We start from the raw sequence: 26,792 nt of genomic DNA, 5'->3' as shown, positions 1-26,792 counted from the left end.
CTTGGAAGCTATCATAAAATTATCTTTCAAGCTGATGATCAAGTCCTTTTCTTCTCCTACTGTCCTGCTTTCAGCTGAGTTGAACAGTTGGTCCAGATCTCCCCTTTGTAAGCAGCGGCAGTAATAAGTGCAACAATTAATAGCTAAGTAATGTGTCTCATCTTTCCAGGGGAGGGGATGAGGAATGCCATGGGAGAGTTTGGTTAATTGTTAGCCTTATGATTCCCTTCCTTTAAAGAGTGCTTGAATCATCACATTTTAAATAAAATCACAAAGTTTATTAGATGGGGCATGACAAAAATAACAATGTTTCCAGATCTATTTCAAATAAGTTAACATTCTTTTTGAAACCTTAAATTCTTCACTAACTGGCTTGAACCAAACTTGACAGAATCATTTATCTTTGGCTCCACCTAACAGGCTGCCTGATTTTTCCAGGTGATCTTTTTGGTGTAGAGCTTTGGGCTTGGAATATAAATAGGAAGTTGGGATTTGCATTTTCAGGAATAGTGCTGATAGATTATTATAGATAGGGTTCCACAATGAAGTAATGACTCAACAGTTCTCAGATAATAAATGAATGGGTCTTAATCTTTTTGAGGTTGAGATTCCTTTGTAAATCTGATAAAAGCTGGGATCTCTCTCCAGAAAAATTGTATACACTGATGTTTATATAAACCCTGCATTTGATTAACTCTTACCATGCAGTCCATTACAGAACCTCTACCTTATACTTTAGTCTTAAGAAAAATCATCATTTACAATTTTCTCTTCAGTGTTCAAGGACCAAGATTATTGAAATATATTCCTAAATCACATAATTTTTCAATGTGAAAACGAGATAAACAGAATAATGAAACATGTAAAAAGAATAAAAAGGAAAATTATTTGACCATTTGTATCAGAAGAACCATTAAATGTTCCGAAAGGGACCCCAAGAATGATCTGTGCATTACACACTGGCAGGCGAGATCAGGTTGTGGAGTCTGAGACACAGTTACCCTTTGTTCCCTAAATCAGAGCAGAGAGGCTTTGAGATATTATTCTGCGGGCTGATAACAGGACCTATAAAGAAGGGGTGTCCTCAGGCAAAGAGCAGCGGGGAGGAATGAAGATAGTGAGCTGTTAATTTATTGCCACAAAGATATGACTCCCTCTAGTCTAGGTAAATGTCAAGTTCATTTCCCTCTGTCCAACTACATGGATAGGGAGAATGAATTTATAACATCTCAAGATAAAATTTCCCACAAAACCAATATGAATATTGTTTAATTGTATGTGAAATAGTATTACTACACAATGCACTTCTTTATATAATAAAATAAGCCTTTTGTGGCTGGCCTGTGTAATATAGTTTTAATGAGGAAAAGAGCTTTTGAGATTCAAGAAATTGACTTTCAAATGAACTTTTGGAATGTGAGCAGGGGAATAACTGCACGCTATTAAATTCCATTTTATGTGGCGCGTAAGCTTATATAATCAGCCCTGCACACCTTTGATATCCACACTGAAAAAAGGCCTGAATAAGAATGGTCTTATTCTTAAAACTGCAGTTAAAGAAAATCCTTTGCAAAACCCAACCTTCACAATGAATAAAACCATGGCATAAGAACAACAGGAAGCTAAGAATTATGCAATTGGTATACTTGACTGTGCTACCTGTTTGGACACTGAATATACACTAAGCCATTTTTTAATTATCTGTGAAATAGGAATAATACTCACTTCATAGAACTGGTGTGAGGATTAAATTCAAAAATAAGTATAAGAGCTCCTTGAGAACTAACTTTAGGGTTGATGAGACTGGGAACTCCATACCAAAACTGATTATCATCTTTTAGCCTACCTTACTGTTATTTAAAGATTTCCCTTATCTCTGCTTTTATTCTACAAGTTGCATTGTAGGCCTGCGTAACCATTTAATACATTTGCATCATTTGAAATACTTCATATATAAAGCAGACAGTATAAATATTTGTCCTGTTTTTAATGATACAATATTTTTAAAAATCAAATGGAGCATATCTTGTGCATGTTTATGAACATATATTTATAGAAAAATCTCTCCTAAATGTCATTAATTAATATTCATCTAAATTATACTGATCTGATATATATAAATATTTTCCCCCCTCCTCCCCAATCTTCCTCTGTGCAATGTTCCTGTTGCATGCACACAGATAATGGCTTACATGGGTTCCTTTCCTCTCTGAGAAATTTATTTGGCCAATCAACTGGCTGAAGTACTAGTATAGGGAATTTGACCAAGGTCTGTTTTTCTTGTTGTTATTTTTTATTTAAACTCTGGAGGGAAGAAAGAGGAGATACCATAGGAAAAATAGGTTCCTAGTATTCATTTGGGAGTGGAAAAGAAAGCAGCTCAAGTGTGATAATTATACAATACTCTGAGACTAGCGGACAGTCAGCGACAGGCAGCCTGTTTCCTTTATTCTGTCTACAACTTCTCACTAGAGTGCCTGCATCTTTTCTACCTCTACGTTCAGTAAGTTCAATGAAATGGCTCAGATTTCCTTCATTTGGGAAATATATTTATGGCTTTCAAGTTCTCATCTCAAATTCTTGCAGCAAGAGGAGAAACATGCTTGAACCAAGCTGAGCAGGTATGTTGAAACTTTTCTCCAGGAAGTGCTATTGAAAATGGCACCAATGGTTCTACTTGCCATTTACTTAGTGGTAAGTACAACTGAAATGTGCTGGTCTAGCCTGACTGCAATGACTACTGATTAGTTAAACAGTGACTGGTTGCTAGGAGACAATTGCCCAATGCCAGGCTTTCTGCAACCCTGTCTCCCAGAGCTCTTAAGAACTGTCCACATATTTGTCCCAGAGCATTTTGGCAGCATCCTTTTGCACCTTCTGCTGAAAGCCAGTTAATTATGAGTCTTGTAAACTTGGGTCTTTCAACCACCTGCCTTCATAATAAATGCAAGCCACATGCTCAGGCTTGAATAGCATCATTTGGAATAACTGCTGTTTTCCCTTCCTTTAATTTACTTACCAAATCCTCACCTTCAGAAACCAGAACGGACCAGTATTACTATTAGTAACTGAAACTAAAGTAGAAAATCAATGGGCCATGTAATGAGGTCAGAAAATTATTTGACTTTCCCAGGAAATCAGCTAAACTGTCAAGGCCCAGAGAACACCTTGCTGTGACAGCAGAGGGAGGAGACCCTTGCCGCCGATCAGGGATGAGTCTGCGCCAAGCACCTGCTGTATGAGGGCTCTAAACACACCCTTTACTTGAAAGGTCAAGTGTCTCGCTTCCTAGTGGACAACGTCCTATCTTCCTGTTCCTCATTTCCTTTAATGGTGTGCATGGTATTGCCCAAGCTTGCCTTCACACTTACGTCTGATACCAGCTAGTCCTGTTTTAAGGTTATGCGGCCATGCCAGGCAACACTTGCGTTTTTGCACACTTCTAGAATAGCATTAAAATGCACTGCAGAGAGGCTGTCCCTCTAAGTGAAAATATTCTGGCTAAAGGACATATCCACTTTTCTTTTCAATGGCAGATGTATTCAAGGCCATTTTAAAAATAACCCCCCCCATCTTTTGTGTCCCCTCCCAGCTGCAGGCATCTTCTCCCTCGGTGCAGGGCAGTTCTGCTTTGAGAACTCTTTCCTAGGCACCAGGCCAGGCCTAAGCAGACTAGGAAGTGTGCTGCTTGTTTGAGGAGACTCAACTCCGGCATGATTCATTCAGGAGCGAAGGGCCTCTCAGCAAAGCCCGAGGAATGCCCCTGCCTGGCAGATGCACAGCACCCGAGTGCTCCTTGTTTAAGCCGCACTCTGCTTTCCTCATCATTTCCCTCCCACAGTCACCCTTAAGGATCTTCCTTCTCACACTCAGGGACTTCATTTTTCCCTTCCCAGGTCTCTGACTGCCTGCCTGGGACCCCACTCCACCTCTTCCTTGTTCTTCTGAAACGCTGAACCTGGCCACCTTGCTGTGACCTCTTCTGGCCCACGTGAGAGGTACCACGCATACTTGACGGGAGTTCACGGATCACATGCTCTCACCACTATCACGAGGGCTCTGCTCACTTCCCAAAGCTTCCCTGGTCCTAGTTGCATCACCGCCACCTGTGCACTTGCTCAGCCTCCCAGCCCCACTCTGAGTCGATAGTGTTCATGACATAATAAAAACTTCTCTCTAGGCTCCAGCTAGCCGCCAAATTACAGCCATTCACCAACCCCCAAACTTCTAAAGGTCCCATCTATTTGAAAAAAAGCAGTCTGCTTCTGATAATAACCATCTGATATGGTGTGTTTTTTTCCAAAGTCAGATAAACTAAAATGGCTTCAGACAAAACGTTATTTTGGCTAAACAAGTTAATATACAGAACTTCCACCAGTGGAGACAAGGTCTTGGACACACACCAGGGTATGAAGCTCCCTAACAAGAAGCTTATATACCTTTGACATGTTCACACACACGCACTGACAGGCACACACGTGTGGACACATACACCAGGCTGCTTTGCAGGAACATGCAGGGTAGACCAAACAGCCTAGAACTAAGATGCCTATCATGGCATGGGTATGGCAGGTGGCCAGGGATCATGCATGAGGATGTGGTTTCCTCTGTAGCATCTGGAAGGCATGTGCTGTTACCTGCTGTCTTTGGTAGGCAGAGAAAGTTCGTTCCAGGTCTTCAAGATCTAGAATTTTGAAGACTTTTGAATCATCAATTTCAGTCCATACTGTTCCTTCCAGCTTGTTCTGCAAATATTAAGTTAATAAGCACTAGGGTTTACAGCTATACACAAAAAGAACAGACGTGGTTATATTTTAAAATGCTGCTATCCCCAATTTTTCATTCTACCAGATGCTCAAAGTGAGCTGGCTTCCAACAAGGTGCCATTTATTTCAGAAGCTTTATCACTTAAATATCTAAGGTGGTGAGAAGCCCGAGTCCATACTAGAAAATAAAATCACTTAACAGCCAGGGCTGTGTCCCCTTTCTGTGACAGCACCGTGAGCTGCTAATGACACCCATTGGAGGGGGGAGCGGGATCAATGGCTTACCTCCGGCAGCTTGGACCAGTTGAAGGATTTCAGGGCGTTGGTGGGCTGAGGAATGTTCTTCTTCTTTAGTGCCAGACCCAGCGGAGCACCAGGAGGGGGCATGATCCCCCCCAAGGGAGGAGGCCCTGGGGGAGGGGGAGGCCCCCCTGGGGGGAGGGGAGGAGGAGGAGGAGGAAGCACTCCTCCTGGCAGAGGTGGGGGCGGTGGGGGAGGAAGGAGAGACCCTGGCACAGAGGAGGGAAAGGGTGCCCCTGGGGCCCCAGGCGAAGGTCCACCTGGGATTGAAGCACAGACAGCCCTCTGCAAAGATAAACATAGGAAAAGAGGTCAATGGAAGAAGTAAATTCACTGGATGATTTTAAAAGTCTGACACTTTGCCTGAAATTACAGAGGAATTCTGAGCATGTGGGATCTAAGGGGCAGTAAGGCCAACAGACCTTCCAGGCCATGGTGGACTCTACTGTGTGGGGCCTTTGTATTTGGTGCTCTGGTGCTTCTACGCAAAGTGTTCACACACCTCTCACTTTTGAACCATTGTCCAGTTGGGTTTTCTGGAAATCAGTTTTTATTTTAAAAGGCTAATGGGACTCCCCTTGCTCTTATTAGAGGATTTGTATTTAAAAAATACACACTCCAAATCGCCTCTGCTGCCCAGCCTGTAAGATAGCAGAGGGGGCGAGTCTCACAACCACGCAGTAAATCGGGAGCTGGTTCAGGTTTTCTCCCCGAGTCAGGAGCTGGCGACTTAGGACGAGGGGCTCAGGGGCAGGATCAGGGAGGGTGGAGCCGCTGCCTGTGGTCCTCACCCTGCTGAGCTCGTGCAGCTGGGCTGTCAGATCCGCCACCTGCTGCTTGACTTGCTTATGCTCAGTGGTCTCCTTTTCAAGCTTCTCTTTCATTTTATTTAAGGTCTGCATCATCTCCTCCTTCTCTTGGGTCTTGGCGTCACATTCTCTCTCTTTCTTTTCCAATTTCTGTTGTAGCTCATTGTGCTCTGCATAGGAAACAGCCAGATATGAAAACCAGGCTCTCTTCAAAGCCGAAGCGTCTTCTCTACAAAGAAAACTGAGGATGGGGAGGTTCTTTATTAGGTAAATATTCCTCTTCTCCATCAAGGGGAGCGGCTTGCGGGCGCAATGGTGTTTGTACTTAGAGGGGGCTTCAGATGAAGAACTTTACTCACTACTACATTTTCTAAGAGACGGAGGAAGAGACCCTAGAGCCACAGCTCTTGGGCAGGAGAATGGTGCCTGTTTGGAACTTCATTCAGAATCCTGTCATAGACATGGCCCTTCACTGACACTCGGGAAAATGAGTATCAAAAGGGCCTCTTCACAAGTTAGAAATGAAGAGAGAGGCCCAGGGTTGCTTAGCTAGCTTTTCTGGCTTGTGTCTGACTCACAGAGGGGCTGAGAGGAAGGATCTTGCACTGTGAGGAAATGCTGCTGCCAGACCAGTGTTTGTTCCAAAGCAGCCATTTCTTCCACCCCCCTCAGAAGGCTACTTGGACTAGAAGAATGTTATGCTTCTGGCAAATAGTTCTTAAAACTTGTGAAAACAAAGGTTATCATCTCAGCATTAAATATCTTTAGGGCGGTGGTACTGGCTGACCATGAGAATCACCGTCCTATGGGGAGAAAAGTAGTTGTTCTCATGTGTAGTTTTACTGACTCCCAGTCCTGCTGGAATCAGCAGTAGTGCTTATCTGCATTGTCAATATGCCGGCCGCTCTAGCACTAATGGGAGTGATGGGCTTTAGAAAAGAGGACTAAAGAAGTTTAGACTGCAGGTCTTCATTTCCAATGCTTGGCCCCAATTACAATCCCTATTCTTTTTATATCAGTAAACCCACTAGAGAGATAACCCACTGGGGCAGAGCTATACAGAGTTGGTGTCTATGTCCAAATTTGATCACACATTGAAAATTTTGCTTTCTCTGTCTCTTACTTTCCCTCTTGAGTCCACCAAGATCAGACTTTGCAGAGAAGGGTTCAAGACACCCAAGTCCTTGGCTTTTACCAGCCTTGGAGCGAAGGTAACGGTTAACCCACTTTTACCACGTCTACCACTTTGGGCAGTCAGACACATCTGAAAACTCCCTCCCTGTCTCCCCTTTTCCTTCTTCTATCTCCGTTTCATTCCTCCTTGACAGCTGTAAGATTCGACTCTCCATCACCAGTCATTAGCCTCTGACATCTGGCCTCACCCCAGAACCGCCTGAGGGAGTAACATCTCAGAAACCCAGACTCTATCCCAGAAAGTCTCTTTTGCAGGCTGGGGCAGGGCTTGGGGTCTGTGGTTTCCAAATGCTCCCTAGATGATTCTGATGTAATGCCAGGTTTGGTAAGCTCCAGACTAAAGGATTCTCTCCACAAATGGCATCCATTTATCATCCATTTACTAAGCGTTTACTCAGTGCTCACTGGGTGTGCTGCACAAGAGAATTCTCCCCAGATATGCTCCACCTTTCAGGGTCATGGAACTTCCTGTCTCCTCACAGCCTCCACCCTCTGACTAACTCATCAACACGTGCCCTCTTTAACACAACTTTGCTACTTGAAGCTTCCAGAACAGAGTTTTATCTACTATGTCTCCTTTCACTCCCTTCCCTTGACCTCGCTTTAAAACATCCTGTTCCTCCTACTGACCGTGGCCATTTTCTCTGTATCACCGCAGCCTACAAAAGTCCCTGTCATTTATTGTGCAACCGGCATGTGTTGGACACGATGCTTCAGTCCTTACATTCCTTTTGTCATTTAATCTTCACAGCAACCCTGTGATTTAGGTTTACTCTTCATTTTTCAGAGGAGGAGGCTGGAGAAGAGATCAGGGCTTAGCCTACCCACACAGTCAGGGGCAGAGCTGAGACGCAGACCCAGAGCCCAGCACATGCCTGACACACTGAGGCACTCAGTGAGTATCCATGGAGTGAGTGATTGAATGACCGCAAAGCTCTGTCCTCAGTTCTCTCATCAACTTGCACACCTGAGTCTCCATCCTTTAAGGGTATATCCCTAAAATACCACTCATTGATCATTTTCTTTTGATATAATTTCTCTTTACTATTTTAGTCAATGTTCCTATTTTTTTTTTCTATAGAAGTTTCTAGAATTTATTTCTAAAAATGGATGTGCAACCTTACTTTTTGGAGAGCAATCTGAATTCATGTGAGGAACTTGGAATATGACAGAACTTCACATTTGGCGTTTTCCCCTATCAGTGTGGCCCTGCCCTTCTGCTCAATGGAAAAGGACAAGAGGGAAGGAAGTGCTTCTGCAGCTCTTCGATCTTCTTTTCAACACTCTTGGCGTGAGTGCTCTTGTATTTCACTGGCTGTGACTGAGTAACGTGGACAAGGAACAGGAAGTCAATGAATACTGGCTGGGAGTATGACTGTTTTCTCAAAGGGGCCAACTTTAATTTGGTAATATTTTGAAGGAGGAGAGAAAGTTATACCCATTCTGTGTGAGGCTAGCACAGCATGGGCACAAATGACCCTCCTGTCATCCAATGCTTACTATTACTATCAACGACATATCCAAATACTCACCAGTAGCTGGCCTGTTAATGTCATATAACACATATATCTACAAAGGTCAGTGTTCCTCTGCATGATTTCTCTCTTTATAACTGGTGCTAAAGTGAGGTCATGTGAAGAATTGGGCTGCCGAAACCAAGTGCCCGTGTTTCTCTTTTAAAATTCTGGGCAATCCCTGGTGTTCCTTAGTATATTTTTAACAACCCAGTGTGCTTTAAAGAGCAACTATGCAGTAGGAGATGGGCTAAGAAGACTAATAGTCAAGAAAATTTTAATTAAACACTGAACAGCAAATTCTTCAAGCTTTTTCAAAAAACTTATATGATTATAGTAAAGGGATAAAATTTGGGAAGTAGCATGACAATTAAAATAGCATAAATTCAAGAAAAACCAGTACAAAATGCCTTTAAGACATGAAAAAAAAAGACTTATGTACTAAGGTCAATAAGATGCATCAATGTAAATTTCTAAAATATACAGAAAGCAGAGTTAGTTGCCCAATAACAAATAATGTAGCCTCTTCTCTTGTCAGGGCCTCATCATTTACCTTTTCTCATTTTTTCTGCTTGTTCCTTCCACTGCTTGACTTCATTTTCATTAACCAACCTGTGTAATAGTTAAAGTAGCATTCATTAGAAAACTCACAAAAGGCCTGCTGCTAAATGCATGCTCTCTAGGTACAAACAATCTGCTGCAGAGAACCCCTCAGCATGCTTGATACACTTGGCAATCCAGACGAGACTTAGATATAATACACGTGTATAGCAAGGAATTCCTATTTGACCTCTAAAACATTTCAGTTCTCCCAGCTGCTATTTTAAAGTAGGATTAAAATAAATGTCTTACAACTGGCACTATTATCTTACAGACAGCAAAGTAGGAAGAAACTTACATCCGTACGACATTCTTAATATTAAAGTTTTCCAAAGGTGTGGAGTCAGGGTCCTGTCCTTTGTCATTCTGGATAACTATTTGCTGTATAATTCTATCTAGTAGGAGCCAGTACTGAACGGTGTTGCCACTTCTCTTGTCTACAAAAGAAAACAGTGGTGGAAAATACATCAGGTTATTTCTCAACTAGAATGAATATTTTTTCAACATGATCACCCGAAGGCCCAGCCTTGGAACCAGAGAGATGTTTACATCTGTACCTACACTTCCCAGAGTTTCTGGAATTCAGACCTGCGATTATCATTTACTTACTTGAGAGGAACTCTGTACCCCTGTCTATATGTGTTGTAAGGTGTATGTTTATTTTTAAAATCAAAGCAAGTTATAATTAATTTCATTTTGAGAACTTCACGACATCCCACAGGCTGTGTGGAGAAACACTGGGCTGCCACAAAACCAAGGTTTGAAATCCCTGGTGTGCACCCAACCTAATCAGCATGTCCAGAAGACACAGCCCTTTGGATGATGCCCAAACACTGAAGAATACGTATCACAAACACTCACAAGGCATTTGGAGGCAGTGGTGCAGGATAGACATGAAGTGAGGGTAAGCTTCACTGTGGGTCAGCCTCTTCCTGGTCAGCTCAAACATCTGAGTTGCACTTTTTGTGTCTATGTGAACCTATTTCACATGAAAAAGAAATTTAAGTCAAATACCCAAGTTCCTCAGTTCCCACAATGCAAGGTAAGCAAACCTAAGGCAAACAGAAGTGCATCCTGCCACGTAGGTAGCAGAGCAGAACTCTGATGTTGCCTTTAGGTCACACTACTGCATGCTGGCTCTACAACACATGTTGCAACGGGGGACTCCGTGAGCTCATGAGTCAAGTCAGAATAATTGTAAGCCCACATACCAGTTCAAATCTTTTGGCAAATTCTAGTTCATCTTCATTTCGGAGCATTTCAAAAAAGTCTAAATGCCTGAAAGACAAAGAGATGCTATTAAGACACCCTACAAACACAGGCACACAAGATTCCAGTCCAGGAAACGGATTCAGGGCCAGTGCCAAAACCACACTAAGTGCTCCACACGGTGCGCTGCTGCGTTCACCAAGAAAGTCTTAACATAATAAACAGCATCAGCCGAGCTGACATTCTGGTGCAAGTACCTTGTGTCACGGACAGGTTACAAGTAGTTGACAGAGTGGCACTACACACAAGGAGAAAGCACGAACTGTCTCAGACCGTACAGCTTGACTTACCTATCTAATGTTGAATTTTCATGTTCCCTTAGTTTATCTATGACAGGCTGAATTCCTAACATCAGAAATTCATAGCGCAGATGAAGTCTAAAGTCCAAACTTTCCTGAAAGTAAAAGGGTGATAAAATTCATATTTACCTTTTTAGAATAGTCAGTAATCTTTCAAAAAATATTCTTTAATAATATATGTTTTTTACGTAAGGTCCTTACCACGCCTGCGCCTTGGCTCAGCACTGCATTGATAAAGGACATGATGGCAGTCTTGAGACTCACTTCATCCCGGTACCGCCCTGTGCTTTTATCCAAGTCATTAATTAATGTCTACAAAGGATACAAATATAAAAAAAAGGACCGAATCATTACTAACCTTCCACTCATTTTATTAGAAGTTAATTTTTAAAATCATGTGCTTAGTCAGAATCACATTGATCCATAGAAAGCCACTTTTTAAAGATTAGGCCTAAAAACTCTTTCAAAATTCTGAATATCATATATGTTCATATATACATGCATACAAAATATAAAAGACTGCTTCGTTAACTCTGCTTGCTTCTTCCATGTGAGTATAATTATGGTGACATAATCTCACTGTTTAGGCTGCTCCTAAGCTAAGAAGGGCAACCTGTAAAATTTTCAGGGCACATCCCATTTAGTGGATTCAAAAGATGCGTGCTCTATCGTGTGTAGGAACCTGGGTCACATTTTCAAGTTCAGTAAATCCAAAACCCCGGATTGATCAATTATAGAAAGCATACTCTACTCGCTGGTTCTAAAACCTAAGAGGAAAGAAATGTTTGACGTCATGGTCTAAGTAATGACCACCAAGGAAATCTCAAGTTATGTTCCCCGCTCAGTGCCAGGAGAGGACCTGACAGAGGGTGAATGAAGAAGCAGAGAGGAACACACCCACCTGAAAGCGGGTTCTCTCGCTGGCATACTTCTGGTAGTGCAGCATGGCCTGCAAAACCTTCTTGTGGCCCCCGGGAACCAGGCACACGGCGCCCAAGATTTCCAGCACAGCCACCTTCGTTTTAATGTTCTCTGTGCTCAGACTCTGAGCAATTACATTGATACTCTCAGAATGAGCCAGGACATGAGCCCGACCTTGAGAGTTGTTCATGAGTGCTTTTATACATCCAATGAGAGAGGTATGTATGCGAGACTCCGAGGTCTCGTAGTCCATGGTCTTTAGAAAGTTGAGAATACATGACAGGCCATCCAAGTCGATGAATCTGGTTACAAACCTGTCAGGAGGAGATTAAAATGTGCCAGACTTAAGTCTCTTGGAATTCTGTAATAGCCCTTAATGGAAAGGTTTAGGGGGCGGGGAGCAGGAGAAAGGAAGAAGATGCAGTTCCTAAAGACCAAAAGGCTCACACCGATGAAGTCTTCTGAATTCCGGCCTCTTCCTCGACACAGACCCAGTGGTCAAGTCTAACCAGAAGTGTGAAAAAAATCTCCCCTTGAGGTAAACAGATCTCAACTGACACAAAGAACCAATTATCAGATCATATAGCCACAGAAAATCAGGAGCAAGAAGGCACTCAGAACATTTGTCTTAGGTTAAGTCATCTGCTGATCCTATGAGTACCCAGTCCCCATGCACTTTTATGTACTAACCACTGACTCAGGCAGGTCTCCTATCAACGAAAGTCAAAGAGAATCCTTAAACTTCAGGATATTTGCTTGTCAAACGAATACAGAACCCTAAGGTTCTGTAGCAAAATCCTTCTTTTGTATTGCATGCTACTCAGAATCCAAGTACATAAAACAGTAAAAGCAACATTTTATCACCGTATATCAATTTTATTGATATTTATGGTACTTATTTACTGTAAATTCAATCAAGAGTAATTCAGAATGTACATCTGCTTGTTAAGCCTCTAAAAAGTTCAGAAGTAACATAACCTGTTTATCTGACTACTCTAGAAATTTCCAAACTTATTTAGTCTTGGATACCCACTGACATCTGAGAACAAAGAACACACATGGAGGGAAACACTGATCTAGGCTAGAAAACCTCTGTCAGACAACTACATAAGAGTTTTGATGAGCCAGTAGGTTTTTCTTAGTTAGCATTTTATAGTCAAATAAAGGAAATATATCTTTATCTTCCAGCCTTTTCACCCAAACACATGACCCAGATATAGCCAAGCTAGTTAAAACCAGTTGGCTTCATTCATAGCACTTGTGCTAATGAAATGTACCGATAAGCCCAACACTTCAGCAAACCTTAGAGGCATTGATGGAAAATAAGGTGTGGGAGGCACACAGTGGAAGATGATTGCCCATCCTCTTTTCAGTAACAGTGTTTTTTTTTTTGTTTGTTTGTTTTTGTTTTTTATTATTAGTTAAGGTATTACAAATGTGTCCTCATCCCCCCCATTAGTGTTTTTGAGATATAAAATTTACACTTTCAAATGAACAATTTTGTGATTTTTAATATATTCCCAGAGTTGTGAACCACTGCCACTCTGTGATTTTAGAACACTTTATCAATTCAATCATCTCCAAAAGACTATTTCCCCTTCTCCCCAAACCCAGGCAACCACTAAACCTTCTGTCTCTGTGGACTGGCTCTTCTGCATAGTTACTATAAATGGAATCATATAATACATGGTCCTTTGTGTATTGCCTTCTTCACATTGCACCAATATTTTCAAGGCTCATCCATGTTGTAGGATGTGTCAGTACTCTATTCTTTTTTATGGCTGAATAATCCATTTTATGGATATATAATATTTTATTTATCTATCCATCAGTTGACAGAATCTGGGCTGTTTCCACTTTTTTGCTATTATGAATAATGCTGATATGAACATTTGTGTGTAAGTTTTGGAGGTTACTTTTTTCATTTCCCTTGGCTATACATTATGGAGTAGAATTGTTGGGTCATGTGGCAACACTATGTTTCATTCTCACCAGCAATTAGTGAGGGTGGCAATTTCTCCACATCCACACCAACACTTGTTAGTCTCTGTTTTGTTTTGTTTTTTATTTTATTTTAGCCATTTTAATGGCTACTTGCATATCTTTTAATTGAAGGAAATCAATTTATTGAATGTTCAGTGATTAAAGTATTTTATCCATGGTTCAATTACATGCTTTTAACTGAGGACTTCCTCAAAAGTTTGGCTGTTGCAGGGGGAAAAAAGGAATTAGAAAGAAAAGAGAGAAAGAAGGGCTAGAGGAGAAGAGTAGAAGAAAAAAAGAAAAGTAAAGAGGCAAGTAGTATATACTACCTAGGAAAAAATTACCTCATTGGTTTTGTCCTTAGTGCTGTCTTCAAGCTCTCTATAGTTTTACTTCTTTCTTCTTCTTCTTCCTTCTCTAATGCGAGCAGAGATTTTCTCTATGCAAAGAAAACTGAGGTTACTTTATCCAATTCTATATTTGAATTATGGTATAAACAAGGCAAACCCACAGATTACATGCTACTATTACTTCTAATACAAATAAATAATTAATCTGTAACAAAGATTTACTACAAGCCAAAATGTGGAGCAAACGCCAAGAATTCCACATATTTGTTATCTCTACTAAAAGTTAGTTATTTCCAATTTTAAATAAAGCTTTAAGGCAATGTTTAGAAAACTTAATAGAGATTAAGTTGTCCAAATGTTTGTGTAACTATTCTAAAACCGCACTCTGATGAGATATTACTATTTATATTAGATAGAAAGAAGAGCTAACCTGTAGTTAATAACAACATTCTGACAATTAAAGTTAATAACATTATCACACTATCAAGCTGAGGTGGGCAGCAATCCCCCCACCCTATCTCTCCCATTCCTCAGACGAAAAGTATAGTCTTTTACATTTGTGGTTCCATCAAATATTTTTTAAAAGGAAGAATTAAATTGGACCTGATACTATGATGGACAATTCTTTCTATGATGGAAATGCTTAAGTTTTAGAAACAACTCAACATCATTTGGAAATTAGGATATGGAGTGTGTGTGTGTGTGTGCACTCTCCCTTCCCAGGGATCTGCTAGAGCACTGCTTCTCAATCTTTAGCGTGGATATGAATCATCTGGGGGTCTGTTGAAATGCAGGTTCTGAGTTGTTTGGTCTGGGGCGCAGCCTAAGAGGCTGCATTTCTGACTAGTTTCCATGCAATATGGATGCAGGTCTGTGGGCCTCACTTGGAAGAACAAGGTCCTAAGGAAGCAGATCTCAGTTGGTATTATAAAGTCATGAATGCTAATTAGCTTACAGACTTGTTAAAAAGTCTTTTCCTTTCCCTTCACCCCATCAGCCCCTAGTTCAGTGTTTCTCAACCTTCTGGCCCTTTAAATACAGTGCCTCATGTTGTGACCCAACCATAAAATTATTTTCGATGCTACTTCATAACTGTAATGTTGCTACTGTTATGAATCGTAATGTAAATATCTGATATGCAGGATGGTCTTAGGCAACTCCTGTGAAAGGGTCGTTCGACCACCAAAGGGTTTGCGACCCACAGGTTGAGAACCGCTGCCCTAGTTGTATTAGAATTATCCCAGGTCTTCTGGGCCCAGGTGCCTCTACACATGGAATCACTGGTCCCTTGCCTTCATCCTACTCTGTACACGGGCTTGGCTAGTCACAGTCTTTTCACCTGTTAACAATTCTGATAAAATGTGTGGTTGGGAAACAGGGTATTGAAAAAAGTTTGCCTCTCATCCAATGTGTCACAATGACCCAGTCTCTTCCTTTCTTTCAGGAAAACAAATCATCAAGGGGAGACTTTGCTTAATTATTTTCTAGTTAACAGTATCAGCATTAAGTAACTAGATGTTAATTAAAGTCTAACTTTGACTTCACAATTAGGAGGATAAAGCCCAAAGCAAACATAAATATCAGTATCATTTATGGCAACTGAAATAAAAATCAGTAAAATCTTGTTTTTAAGCTGTTAGTTTCTGCTAAAGTTGTCCTCTTGCTAGTGATGCATCTGGACAGCTGTCACCAGAGGGTGGCTGGGAAGAAGCTGTGTGCAGAATAGTCAGTGAATTCCTTCACAGCTCTATGAGACCCATCCTCTGGAAAATTCAGCACAAATCCAGCCAAGTATATTTAATCTCCCAAGGCACAGCTGAACTCTACACTCTTAAGCAATCCTTTGACTCTGCAGCTCAGAATCAAGCCTTTTATGAACATCACTCCTTGTTCCTAAGCTTAATCACACAAAAGAGTCCCCAAATTAAAGACTACTCACATTTTTTATTATGGTTCACTAATACTAAGAGAATTGGCACACATTTATCTTAACCTTGAAGAGGGTGGGACATATAAAAGCACACTACATTGAGTCTCTCCCTAGTAGAGGTGGGAGATTTAAGAAAAGTCAAGAAAATTAAATTGGAATTTCCCTTCCCAATATAAGGACAATTACTTTCCTCTCAAAACAAAACACAATATCCTATGTTTTGTATGTGACACAAGATTTAAATCTAAGATTGCTTACTATATTGAGAAAGCAGAGGATGTAGATGAACCTAATATACTAATGCAACTTTTCAAAATGAAATGATTTATGGCAAGTCTCACGTTTCCAATCTTCACATTTAGGAAGAAGGCTCATTTGCAGCTTTTTATAGAAGAGGGGGTATGCCTACATTTCTGCAGATGGCTGCTACACCAAACATCCAGTATGCGGGATAGGCTGTGACGGAATGTGCACCCTGGCAGAGGATCTGGTCAAAGCTGCCACAGTATACACTGGAGCATGCGGGTCTAAGAGAAAGGCACAGGCACAGAAACCCTTCCAGGCTGGGAGTCAGGAACCAGGCTCTGGTTTGGACATTTCATTGGTGTGAAATCAGTAAGCCGGCAGGCTAAGCACACTGAGTTCCACCTCACACCCTTTCACCCTAAGAGTGTACAAAGTCACACACAGAGAGACCAGGTCCTTCTGCAACCTATTGGGCCGCACTTTTATTATTCCATTTTTCACTCTTCAATGGATCATTCAGTGGTCCTCTAAAGAACAAAGCATCCTTGTTAGGAGGCTTGCGTAAGTAGCTGAACTTGCTCCACAAACGGCTTCACAAACTAGTAAGTGCTGCAGTCCTTGACCTGGACTGTTTATCACTCTCAAGGCATTAAAGAAAACAGATGCCTGCCCCGCCTCAGAAAACTTGGAAGTGGGGAATGGGGAGGGATTCCGAGGCCTCTTTTATGGCTTTTTAACCCAAGTTAGTGAGAGGCAAATTGGAAAGGAGTCTTTCAGCTCAGGCTGATGGGTTTAAATTCCAGCTCTACCACTTCCTAATTAGATGAGCTTGGTCAAGGTAACCTTTCTGAGTCTCAGACTCCTTATCTATAAATAGCACTTACAGCATAGGGTGCTTGTAAGCCTTTAAAACAACATGTAAAGTGCCTGTATACTTCTTGTCATAAGATGCACACTCAAAAGCCGTAGTCGCTACTGATGCTGAAGGCAAAGGATGATGACAATGGATAAATGCCCCTCAAGAATTTCCTAGTAAAGAGCCAGAATCTGGCTGCCACGCCATAAAAGGACTGAACAAACGGTGTGCCTTCCAGTCCCGGGGACAACGCCTCAGGATTCGGCTGTGTGTTGTAGGCATCCTCTAATACAGTTACCAGAGCGATTAGCCAGAACTATGGGAGGAGGTGGCGGCAACAAGTGTGCTGAGGAAAACAGAATATCCAGCAGAGTTTCTGGTCTTATCAGGCCTCCTTACTCCTTTATGCATGCAGTAGTTCTCTGGTCTCACTAATTCATAAACTGTTAACACCTTTGATATTTAACCCTGGAAAGACACTGGCTGGATCCTTAACGGAGCATTAGAAAGCTTTTCTAGGTGTTTAACACAAAGAATAGCAAAGTGACTGCCAATTTATTAGCCTTGAGATTCTCTTGGAAAGAAAGCAAATATAATTTAAAAATGTACACAAAGTCCAAGGACTGGATGAGGAGAAAAGAAGGCTCTTGATGGAGGCCACACACGGGCACATCACGGACCCCCTAGAGCAGGAAGGGAGCCAGGTGGATACCGGACAGCCATGGATAAGTCACTAAAAGACCAATTAACCTAATGGTCCCTAAATATGAAGAAAGGAAAAATCCATAGTGTTTAGTGCTTCTCCATTTATGGAAGTGAATTCATTCACAAAAAAGCAAGTGCCCCTGTTAGCTATCAAACAATGCTGACTCCATTAGAATAAAAGACAGCCTGCCCAGCAGGTCCTTTTTTCCCTAACAGCAAAGAACAAGAATTCAGAAAATAACCTTTATAAGAAGGAAATGTAAATGACTCTAAATTATTAGGGTTTAGGCAGAAGCATAGAAAATCCCTGATAGTCACCACAAGCTTCACATTCTGCTAACATATTCATGCAAATGCTGAAATCGCCCTTTTCTCATCTTTGCCCTTGTGGAGGATGCCTTGAATGAGGAGGATTTGGGAGTTACTTTCTATTCTTTTCTGCTGTACTTTCTGAGTAGAAACCCTTGGGGCAGAAGCCTCTATGAAATCTAGCCTTGTTCACATTTACCGGGCTGTTTATTATCCACTGTAGGACAGCAGAAGCATCTTCAAAGGAAAAGCCAGAAAAGAGGAAGTTGCTAAAAGTCAAGGCCTCTGAAAGTTTAGCAAAGTGTGAATGATTCACATATTCTGGTCAGTTTTTAACTTTTGCAGCAGCAGCAAAACGTTTGCTTTCAGCGATAAGAAACTAATTCTCCACAAGCACTCTGGGGAAGGCAAGGAAGAAAGAGGTAGAAGAAAGCATTATGGAAGCTATCATCTGTATGGACAGTATAAACTCAAAGCCGAATCTAACAGACTGGCTCTTAAAAGCATGAGTGTGTCCACTGAGGCAAAGGCCATGTTCTACTGTGGGCAACCTCCTATTGTTATCATCAGGAAGGGGATTAAGCTCCTAAGGTTAAAAGCTGATGACTTGTTTTCCACTACATATTTCGGCTGGGATCAATACGGGCCCCTCAAGCTGCTCAGAATGCCGACATCACAAAGACTTCTGCTTTAGACACGGAGAATGCATTTTAAGCAATTACTAAACCAAAAATACATGTACCAAAGATTTCCCAAGGACATCTCAGTGGTGGTATTATTATTATGCCTTTTCATAACACCATTCATACCATAGATTTTTTGTTATTTATATGAGCAAGAGAGTATCTTGGTGCCCTGTAAAATCAAGAACCCAGGAACTAAATAAATCCTCAATAAGAGAACTGGAGGAGAACAATGAAGAGAGTGTCATCTACACTAATAAAAGAGAAACATGGTAATTGGCGTACGACCGCTACCCTTTTCATTGGCTAATCAGGGCAATATGCAAATTAACTATCAGCCAAGATGGCGGCCGGCATCCAGGCAGCTTGAAACTAACATGAGGCTTGGTTGCCTCAGTGACGGAGGATCGTTGGAGGAAACCAATGTTCCCCGCCTGCGGCTGCAGGCCTCTGAGCGGGCAGTTTAAGAAACATTGTAACAAATACAGCCGGACTTCAGCCAGCAGATTCGCAACATTGTAAGCAAAGGCCAGAAACCTACTTTCAGGAGGGGAGGCCTAAGAGCTGGAGCCAAGCCTCAAGCTAAAGCTGGCCCAGAATAAAAAAAAAAAAAGAAAAAAAGGAGCAGTTGGGAGCTTCAGTCACCCACAGCCTGAAAACAGCCCTCAGCCCCTCACCCAGACTGGCCAGGCACCCCAGTGGGGACCCCCACCCTGATCCAGGACACCCTTCAGGGAAAACCAGCCGGCACCCAACCATGCACCAGGCCTCTACCCTATATAGTAAAAGGGTAATATGCCTCCTGGCACCGGGATCAGCGTACCAGGGGGCAGTGCCCAAACCCCCTGATCGCCCTGTAGCTCTGTTTGTGACAGGGGAAGGCGCCCCAACCCCCTGATCAACCCTGCTCTGTGCCTGATAGGGGGGAGCTCCCCAACCCCCCCCCCCCACGGGCCCTGCTCTGTGTGTGACGGGGTACAGAGCCCCAACCCCCTGATTGGCCCTGCTCTGTGCGTGACCGGGGGTGGCGCTGCAACCTCCCCATCGACCCTGCCTTGAGTGTGACAGGGGACGGTGCCCCAACCCCCCAATCGGCCCTACCCTGAGCGTGACTGAGGGTGGCATCACAACCTCCCAATCTCCCTGCTCTGTGCATGACAGGGGGCGGCGCCCCAACTTCACAATCAGCCCTGCTCTGAGCCCGACCAGGGGCTGCACCTAGGGATTGGGCCTGCCCTCTGCCACCCGGGAGCAGGCCTAAGCCAGCAGGGCGTTATCTCCCGAGGGGTCCCAGACTGCGAGAGGGCACAGGCCGGGCTGAGGGACCCCCCCACCCCCCCGAGTGCACAAATTTTTGTGCACCGGGCCTCTAGTTATCTTTAAATGGCATTAATTTTTAGAACAGTGCTGCTGTAATGAAACTCTAAATAATCGGTAAGAACAATTGCAAGTTAAAGTTGAACATCAGCCAGATTTAAGATTACATTTTCTCTTATAACATTAAACTCACATATATTTGAGGGTGTGCTGATTTTATTTAAAACATACTGGAAAAAATAATTTTGCCAAGTACCACTCCTGCCCTCCCTCCAGCCCTGTTTTCCCAACACTGAACATTTGGAGTGGAGTTTGGAAAGATAATGACATTTGGTAGTTCTTACTCAAGTGAATTAATTGTGCAACTGTGTGCTTTGTATTAGACTTGTATTTTAAACCATGTGTTAGAGAACAGAAAGTATACCTACAGCAGCCATGGAATTGAGCTGATCAATGTAGAATTCAGGCCAACTTGTCGCTCCCTTGTTTTCTTCCTGATCCTAAAGAGAAAAACAAAAAGGTAAAATACCACCAGCTGTAAACATTCAAGGGCCATAAGCACATCTGACTTCCAGAGCATCGAGACACTCGCCCACACAAACCCCTAGGAGGCATTGAGATAGAAAATATTTGTCTACAAATGTTGGCTTTCAATCATCAGGCTCTCCACTTGACTAGGGTGGTCTCCCAGTCAATTTCCAGGGAGTGCTGAAGTCATTTCAATGGGAACTTAACCACATCATGGTGTGAAGTTGTTTTTCTTCAGGGGCACAATAACATTGGGCAGGGCACTGTGTTTGCTGCACGGACAAAGGATCTCTGAGTCCGTGTCACACTGAGGACAGTACTGCTGGACTACTCGTCTGGATGAAATCCACAATAGAGGAAAAGTTGTCTTAAAAAATGGCCACAGGATTCAGCTAGCTGTTAACTAGACTTTTGTAAGTTAGTTTATTATGGCTCCAGCAGACAGTAACAATTTTAAAGGAGGGTTTCATATGATGTGAGCACAACTAGATTCTGCTTCAGATGAGGATGGGGAATAAAGCTTGACATTGAAGGGAAGGTGATAAAATGAACACACATTAGTCCCAGGCCCAGCCCTCAGGCTATAACAGACTGAGTTTGGATAGAAAATGTAATGTGTCTGTCTGAGCTGAAGAGAACCGACACCCAAGGAATTCGGGAACCTATTCCTAAACCACTCCAGCCAGTCTTGTCTTACAAACCAGGTGACCTGAAGCCAGCACCAGAGCCTCAGGGATTCATGGATGGGAGGTCTGTGCCAGACTGAACCCACACTCCAAGATAAATAAATAAGTGGGTCAGGCAGCCCCACTGGAGCATCGAATCAGCCAGGAGATGGCATTGTGGTCAGGGATATCCATCCATGCATGTGTGCACACCTATGTGTTGCAAGTCATTTGTGAGCAATCAGACCCGAAGAAGAAAATGTCAGCTATTCTCTAACTTCACATTCAGAGAGCTGCTTAGGACAATGGATCCCTTTGGAGAAGATACTAGACCAGGTACTCACTCGTAGCTGCTACGAGACAATGAAGAAGTTACTATCTATTTACTGGTGTCAGAATCCCAAACCTCAGGATAGTGGTTTCAAGGTGGGGCTATTAATTTCAGTCCTATACTTTCCCTCAAAAAAACCCATACACACACCCCCTCCCCCCCTCCCCTTCCCCCACCGCTCCTACACTTTCTGTAAGCAATCTTTCTAGTCAGGTCTACTTGGGTAAGATAAAAGAAACGTAATTTCAAAGCTATTCTTTAAGTAGTCACAGAAAGGGGACAAAGTAACTATTGCTTACAGCGCCTTAAAAAGCTGGCAGTAACTGATATGTGAACTCAGGCAGTTGCATGAATTTAATTTGGAGACTGAACAAGGCAGATGATGGGGACGAAGGCTACAGCAGCAGCTTTGAAGTTGGGCTGGATTACACTTCATGGTTTTAAAAAGCTTAAGAAATCTGATGAGTTTTTAGAAGAGGCCTTGATTATTATTTAACATGCTAATAAACTAGCTAAATGGTAGTGTGAAGGCTGAACCCTTCTCTCCTCTTAAAAGGGAGTAAAATTAGCAAAACCCCAGTTAACAATGTTTTCAGCAAGCCAAAACCCACAATGGCATTCAATGGTATTTGAACCTATAAAATGAAATAGAAGGTGCCAGATCTTTTTATTCCCCCAAACTAGGGCAAATTTCCAAAACGACAACAAAATCATGCCCCATGTTTGGGTCCCATGAGAGCCTGTCTGTTGTAATAGAGCTTAATAGTCATGGTTGTGAAACAAAAATCATTTTAGAAACCAAAGATTAATACATATAGAGAAATCTCTACACTTTGGAAATGCTTTAATAATATAAACAGATAAAGAGTAGACCTAGATACTGTAGTCAAAATAAGGGGAAGACTTTATTTCACATGCCTCAATCTGAGAAAATCAAATGAGCTCACGTATGTGAAAACTTCTTGTAAATGTACCAAGTGCTATCACCATATTCCTGGGGGGCTTTTCTCAAGAGTTCTTCATTCTATCAATGCATCTCCAGTTTCCCCTGTGCGATCCTGGCCCTTCTATACAGATGTCTACAGTGGATGTCTACAGTAGGCAACTGAAACTCACATCTATGAATCAACTCTCTCCTGCTGTGTGAGGCTGCCAGAGTCTATAGTTCTACAGAGGCACAGACAGAAGGAAATGAATGTAATCGTTCCCTGGGAGTCCCCCGAGGAGCACTGGAAAGAAACTCCTGACAGAGTGCAATGAGTACAATATTCCTGGGTCCTTGTTTTACCACCTCTAACAGGTATTATTCTTTGAGCTATCCACCTCAATCCTACATATTTGTTCTACAGAAACAAATACAAAATATACACGATTGTATACATTAATTATATAAAGGAAGTTATAATGGAAGCAACAGCAAAATCCAACACATACATAGTTTGTGTCAAACACTGTTATAAGCACTGTGCTCTTCATTTAATCTACCCCCAAAGCAGGTGTTGCTATTATATTCATTTTACTAAAAAGGAAATAAGAGGCAAAGAGAAGATAGATGAGCTGCCAAAGGCCACCTTGCTGAAACTTCAGTCAGTAGGAAAGAATCAGAGCAACTTCTAAGCTTAGACCTTAGATGAATCCCAAGCAATACACATTAAGTGCAAAGCTGGCCTTTCTCTCCTAACCACTTCACTATTAGAAACTCAGACATGGTCACTCTATCACCATCAAGGACACACATCTGAATCCTCAGTCACTCACTACCTTCGGTGACTGACAGGCTGTCAGGCAAGATAAGTAACCTCTCTGTGTGACTCAGTTTTAGTTTCTTTATCTGTAAAATGAGTTCCTACCTCACAAGGTCATTGTTAGGATTTAAAAAGTTAATAAAAGTGAAAAAAGAGCTGGGGACAAATACACACAGAACATGCTCAATAAATGTCAGCTAGGATGATAATGAAACTGTTCCAGAATCTTTAGCTGTGGCCATTCTAAGTCCTTGCTACTAGGACTGTAAAACTTGGAGCAATCAGTTTGGAGGTGAATCTTGGCAGTAACTGTTCAAATTTAAAACACACAGTCTTTGATGTGTAAGTCTACTTTCAGGAATTTAGCCCACAATTACAAATTTAGACTTCCACAGATATATATTACAAAGAACTTTATTTCACTGTAGTGCTGTTTGAATTAGCAAATAATAAAGTTAACAAATGGAAGGGGTATGGTTGAATAAATTATCTTGTGGCAGTAATTAAGAATGAAGTTATGTAATGATATTAAAAATGACCAAATATATTGAGGGAAAAGTTTCAAAGTAATATTTCCTGCCCGTAGCAAAGAGAAGTACGTATACTGTATACACAACATTTATGGAAATATATACAATTCAATTTAACAGTGGCCACCTCTCAGCAGCAGCGGGTCTCTCACATATAAACTTTTGTACAATCCCAACTTCTGCTTTTCCAAGAACATGCACTAGTAGTTTATTCACAATTAAAACAGAAGTTCCAAAGCATTACATGTTCTATTAGGATAAGAGCTTTATTTTTTCTGGTGTTCTGTGTAATGTGAAATGCATTGAGTCAAGACCCTATAAGCTTTGGGGTGTCTCTGTTCTCTACCCCTGGGGTACCCCTCTGCTCCCACAGCAAATATTTGAAAACATTTCTCGAATTGTCTTCCTCTCATTAGAGTTTCTATTTCTAAAACACAATATAATCCTAATATCAACTGTCTGTGCAGAGAAAGAAACTATGACTTGGGTTAAGATTTATGTACCCAAAGCAAGCTAGAATTTTCTAAATTTCCACACTTATATATTTGTGTGGTAAACAATTTCTTGGTAGCAGCTAAAGTCCTTCGGTAATATAAGTGGGTCTTGGAGTACAGTTTAAAAATTAAGTCTTTTAAAAATAACAGCTTTTGAAATTAACACAGGACAAGATTTTAATAGGATAATTTCTCAAGTAATAATATGTACAAACTGGTTGTGTTTCCTCAGTTTAAGATGCTCTTAGTAAGGCCCGAAATAGTCTGTGCAAAGGTCAATCAATGGTAAAGGACATGCTCTGGGGTTGTTTACAAGCCCACAAATCATAGGCTGAAGCACGTGGCCAACTAAAGCTATGTCTCACGTATTCTACTATATTCCCATGAGGTTCCCTGCCTGGATTGGCTAACAATTCTCCAGCAATGTATGAGTACTAACAGCCTCAAATAGCAGGGATATATTAAAGTTTAACCAATTGAATTTCAACAGCACAAAAGTATTATTTCGGCATGATAGTATGAAGTAAATTTCATTCTGACAATCTGCAGTATAGGACAAAGGCAACTAAATAGTAAAAACCTGATCCATTTGTAAAGAAAATGTTATTAGAAAACATGTTAACTGCGATCATTTATAGGATCAAGAAATTCTATCCCTTGGTAGTGATCAAAATGGTCATCTGTTTCATTAGTCATTACTATTCTGGTTTCTATGGATCCACCACCATCTAATCTAATAAAAGAGAAACATGCAAATTGACCATACCTTTGCTACGCCCAAGCCACACCCACCAGCCAATCAGAGCGAATACATGCAAATTAATCCAACCAAGATGGCGGCCAGCAGCCAGGGAGCTGGAGCAAGCAGGAGGCTTGGTTGCCCTGGCAATGGAGGAAGGCAAGTTTCCCACCTGCCTTGGCCAGCTGTGGCCTCTGCTAAAGGCAACAAAATTTCAATTATAGAAGATAAATAAATCCAAGATACCTGCTTCCGGCCAGCCTCCCCTGGGAGCTTGGGTGGCTGGGGGCCGTGGCCAGTCTGCAAACAGCCATCAGCCCCTCACCCAGGCTGGCCAGGCACACCAGGAGGGACCCCCACCCTGAAGGGGGTGTGGCCAACCTGAAAACGGCCCTCAGCCCCTCACCCAGCCTGGCCAGGCACCCTAGCGGGACCCCCACCCTTCAGGGCAAACCAGCCAGCCCCCACCCATGCACCAGGCATATAATAAAAGGGTAATATGCAAATTGACCCTAACGGCAGAATGACTGGGAATGACTGGTCACTATGATACACACTGACCACCAAGGAGCAGACGCTCAATGCAGGAGATGCCCCCTGGTGGTCAGTGCACTCCCACAGGGGGAGCTCTGCTCAGCCACAAGCCAGGCTGCCAGCTGCCAGCTGCCAGCACAGCGGTGGTGGTGGGAGCCTCTCCGGCCTCATCAGCAGCACTAAGGATGTCCGACTGCAGCTTAGGCCTGGTCCCCACTGGCAAGTGGACATCCCCTGAGGGCTCCCAGGCTACCAGAGGGATGTCTGACTGCCAGCTTAGGCCCAATCCCCCCAGGGAGTGGGCCTAAGCCAGCAGATGGATATCCCCTGAGGGGTCCCAGACTGTGAGAGGGCACAGGCCAGGCTGAGGGACCCCACAGTGCACAAATTTTTGTGCACCGGGCCTCTAGTATACTAATAAATAAATTCATTCTGTGCTTAGAATTTTTAGAAAATTCTAGTTAGAAAGAGGCAGAAAGGCCAAAATATTTCATTCTCTTAGGCATTTCTTCATGATGTGTGTGGCATTTGCCATACTCAAGTGAGTGATAGGAAATCAGGAGTTAATGTGGGTGAAACTGGATTGAAAGAACAGGTACAATGGAAGGTGGAAAAATATTTTGTGGAAGGCCTTGCTAATCACTTCTGCCAACTTTCCCCTCTGCCTCAGTAATGTATAACCAGCATCTCCTCAACAGATGGCCCCGATGAAGTCTAGAGGAACAGCGTAGAAACCAGTGGTTGGAGAACTTTCTCTGGAAAGGGCCAGATAATAAATATTTCAGGCTTTGCAGACCACACAGTCTGTTGCAACTATAGGACCCTACCACTGTATGTGTACAAGGCAGCCACAGATAACTCACAGGATGAGCATCACCACGTTTCCATAGTACTGCATTTACAAAAACAGGTGGCTGGCCAGATCCAGCCCACAGGCCACAGTTGGTACTAGATAGAGTTTGGCTCTCAAGAGGGTGGGAGTACATAAGAATTCTAACTTGATCACCAACTGTTTTCCAAGCTTCCTCCTCTTTGTGAAGCCACTCTGTCTCTAGTAAACCCAGCTGTAAGTTAACATCAGCTCATAGGGTGTTTGAAATTTCCCAGTAACCTGCACTTTTTCTAGAGAAGCAGCAGGACCTACTATGCCTGAAAAACCTACCTTCTTACCAAGC

General features: G+C 42.3%; 1 protein-coding gene across 6 annotated transcripts in view; it reads right to left on the bottom strand.

The window, feature by feature from the left end:
- The window catches only part of DAAM1 (dishevelled associated activator of morphogenesis 1), a 159,451-nt gene that overhangs the window by 35,447 nt on the left and 97,212 nt on the right, over window positions 1–26,792 (bottom strand). For all 6 annotated transcript variants that reach the window (XR_004967489.1, XM_036308894.1, XM_036308904.1 and 3 more), the window contains 12 exons: window positions 20,480–20,551; window positions 14,000–14,094; window positions 11,653–11,986; window positions 10,953–11,063; window positions 10,743–10,846; window positions 10,395–10,461; window positions 10,045–10,162; window positions 9,482–9,620; window positions 9,137–9,195; window positions 5,858–6,045; window positions 5,052–5,351; window positions 4,638–4,745 (listed from right to left, as the gene is read on the bottom strand). Coding sequence is in view for 5 of the 6 variants with exons in the window: in XM_036308894.1 (XP_036164787.1) it covers window positions 4,638–4,745; window positions 5,052–5,351; window positions 5,858–6,045; window positions 9,137–9,195; window positions 9,482–9,620; window positions 10,045–10,162; window positions 10,395–10,461; window positions 10,743–10,846; window positions 10,953–11,063; window positions 11,653–11,986; window positions 14,000–14,094; window positions 20,480–20,551 (1,695 nt within the window). In the remaining variant the exon portion in view is untranslated. The remainder of the gene's footprint in view (window positions 1–4,637; window positions 4,746–5,051; window positions 5,352–5,857; window positions 6,046–9,136; window positions 9,196–9,481; window positions 9,621–10,044; window positions 10,163–10,394; window positions 10,462–10,742; window positions 10,847–10,952; window positions 11,064–11,652; window positions 11,987–13,999; window positions 14,095–20,479; window positions 20,552–26,792) is intronic.

This window comes from Myotis myotis, unplaced genomic scaffold, assembly GCF_014108235.1.
Source record: "Myotis myotis isolate mMyoMyo1 unplaced genomic scaffold, mMyoMyo1.p scaffold_m19_p_1, whole genome shotgun sequence".
In the NCBI taxonomy this organism is placed as follows: domain Eukaryota; kingdom Metazoa; phylum Chordata; class Mammalia; order Chiroptera; family Vespertilionidae; genus Myotis; species Myotis myotis.
The sequence above is the reverse complement of the archived record's forward strand: the minus strand, read 5'-3'. Positions and strand labels throughout refer to the sequence as shown.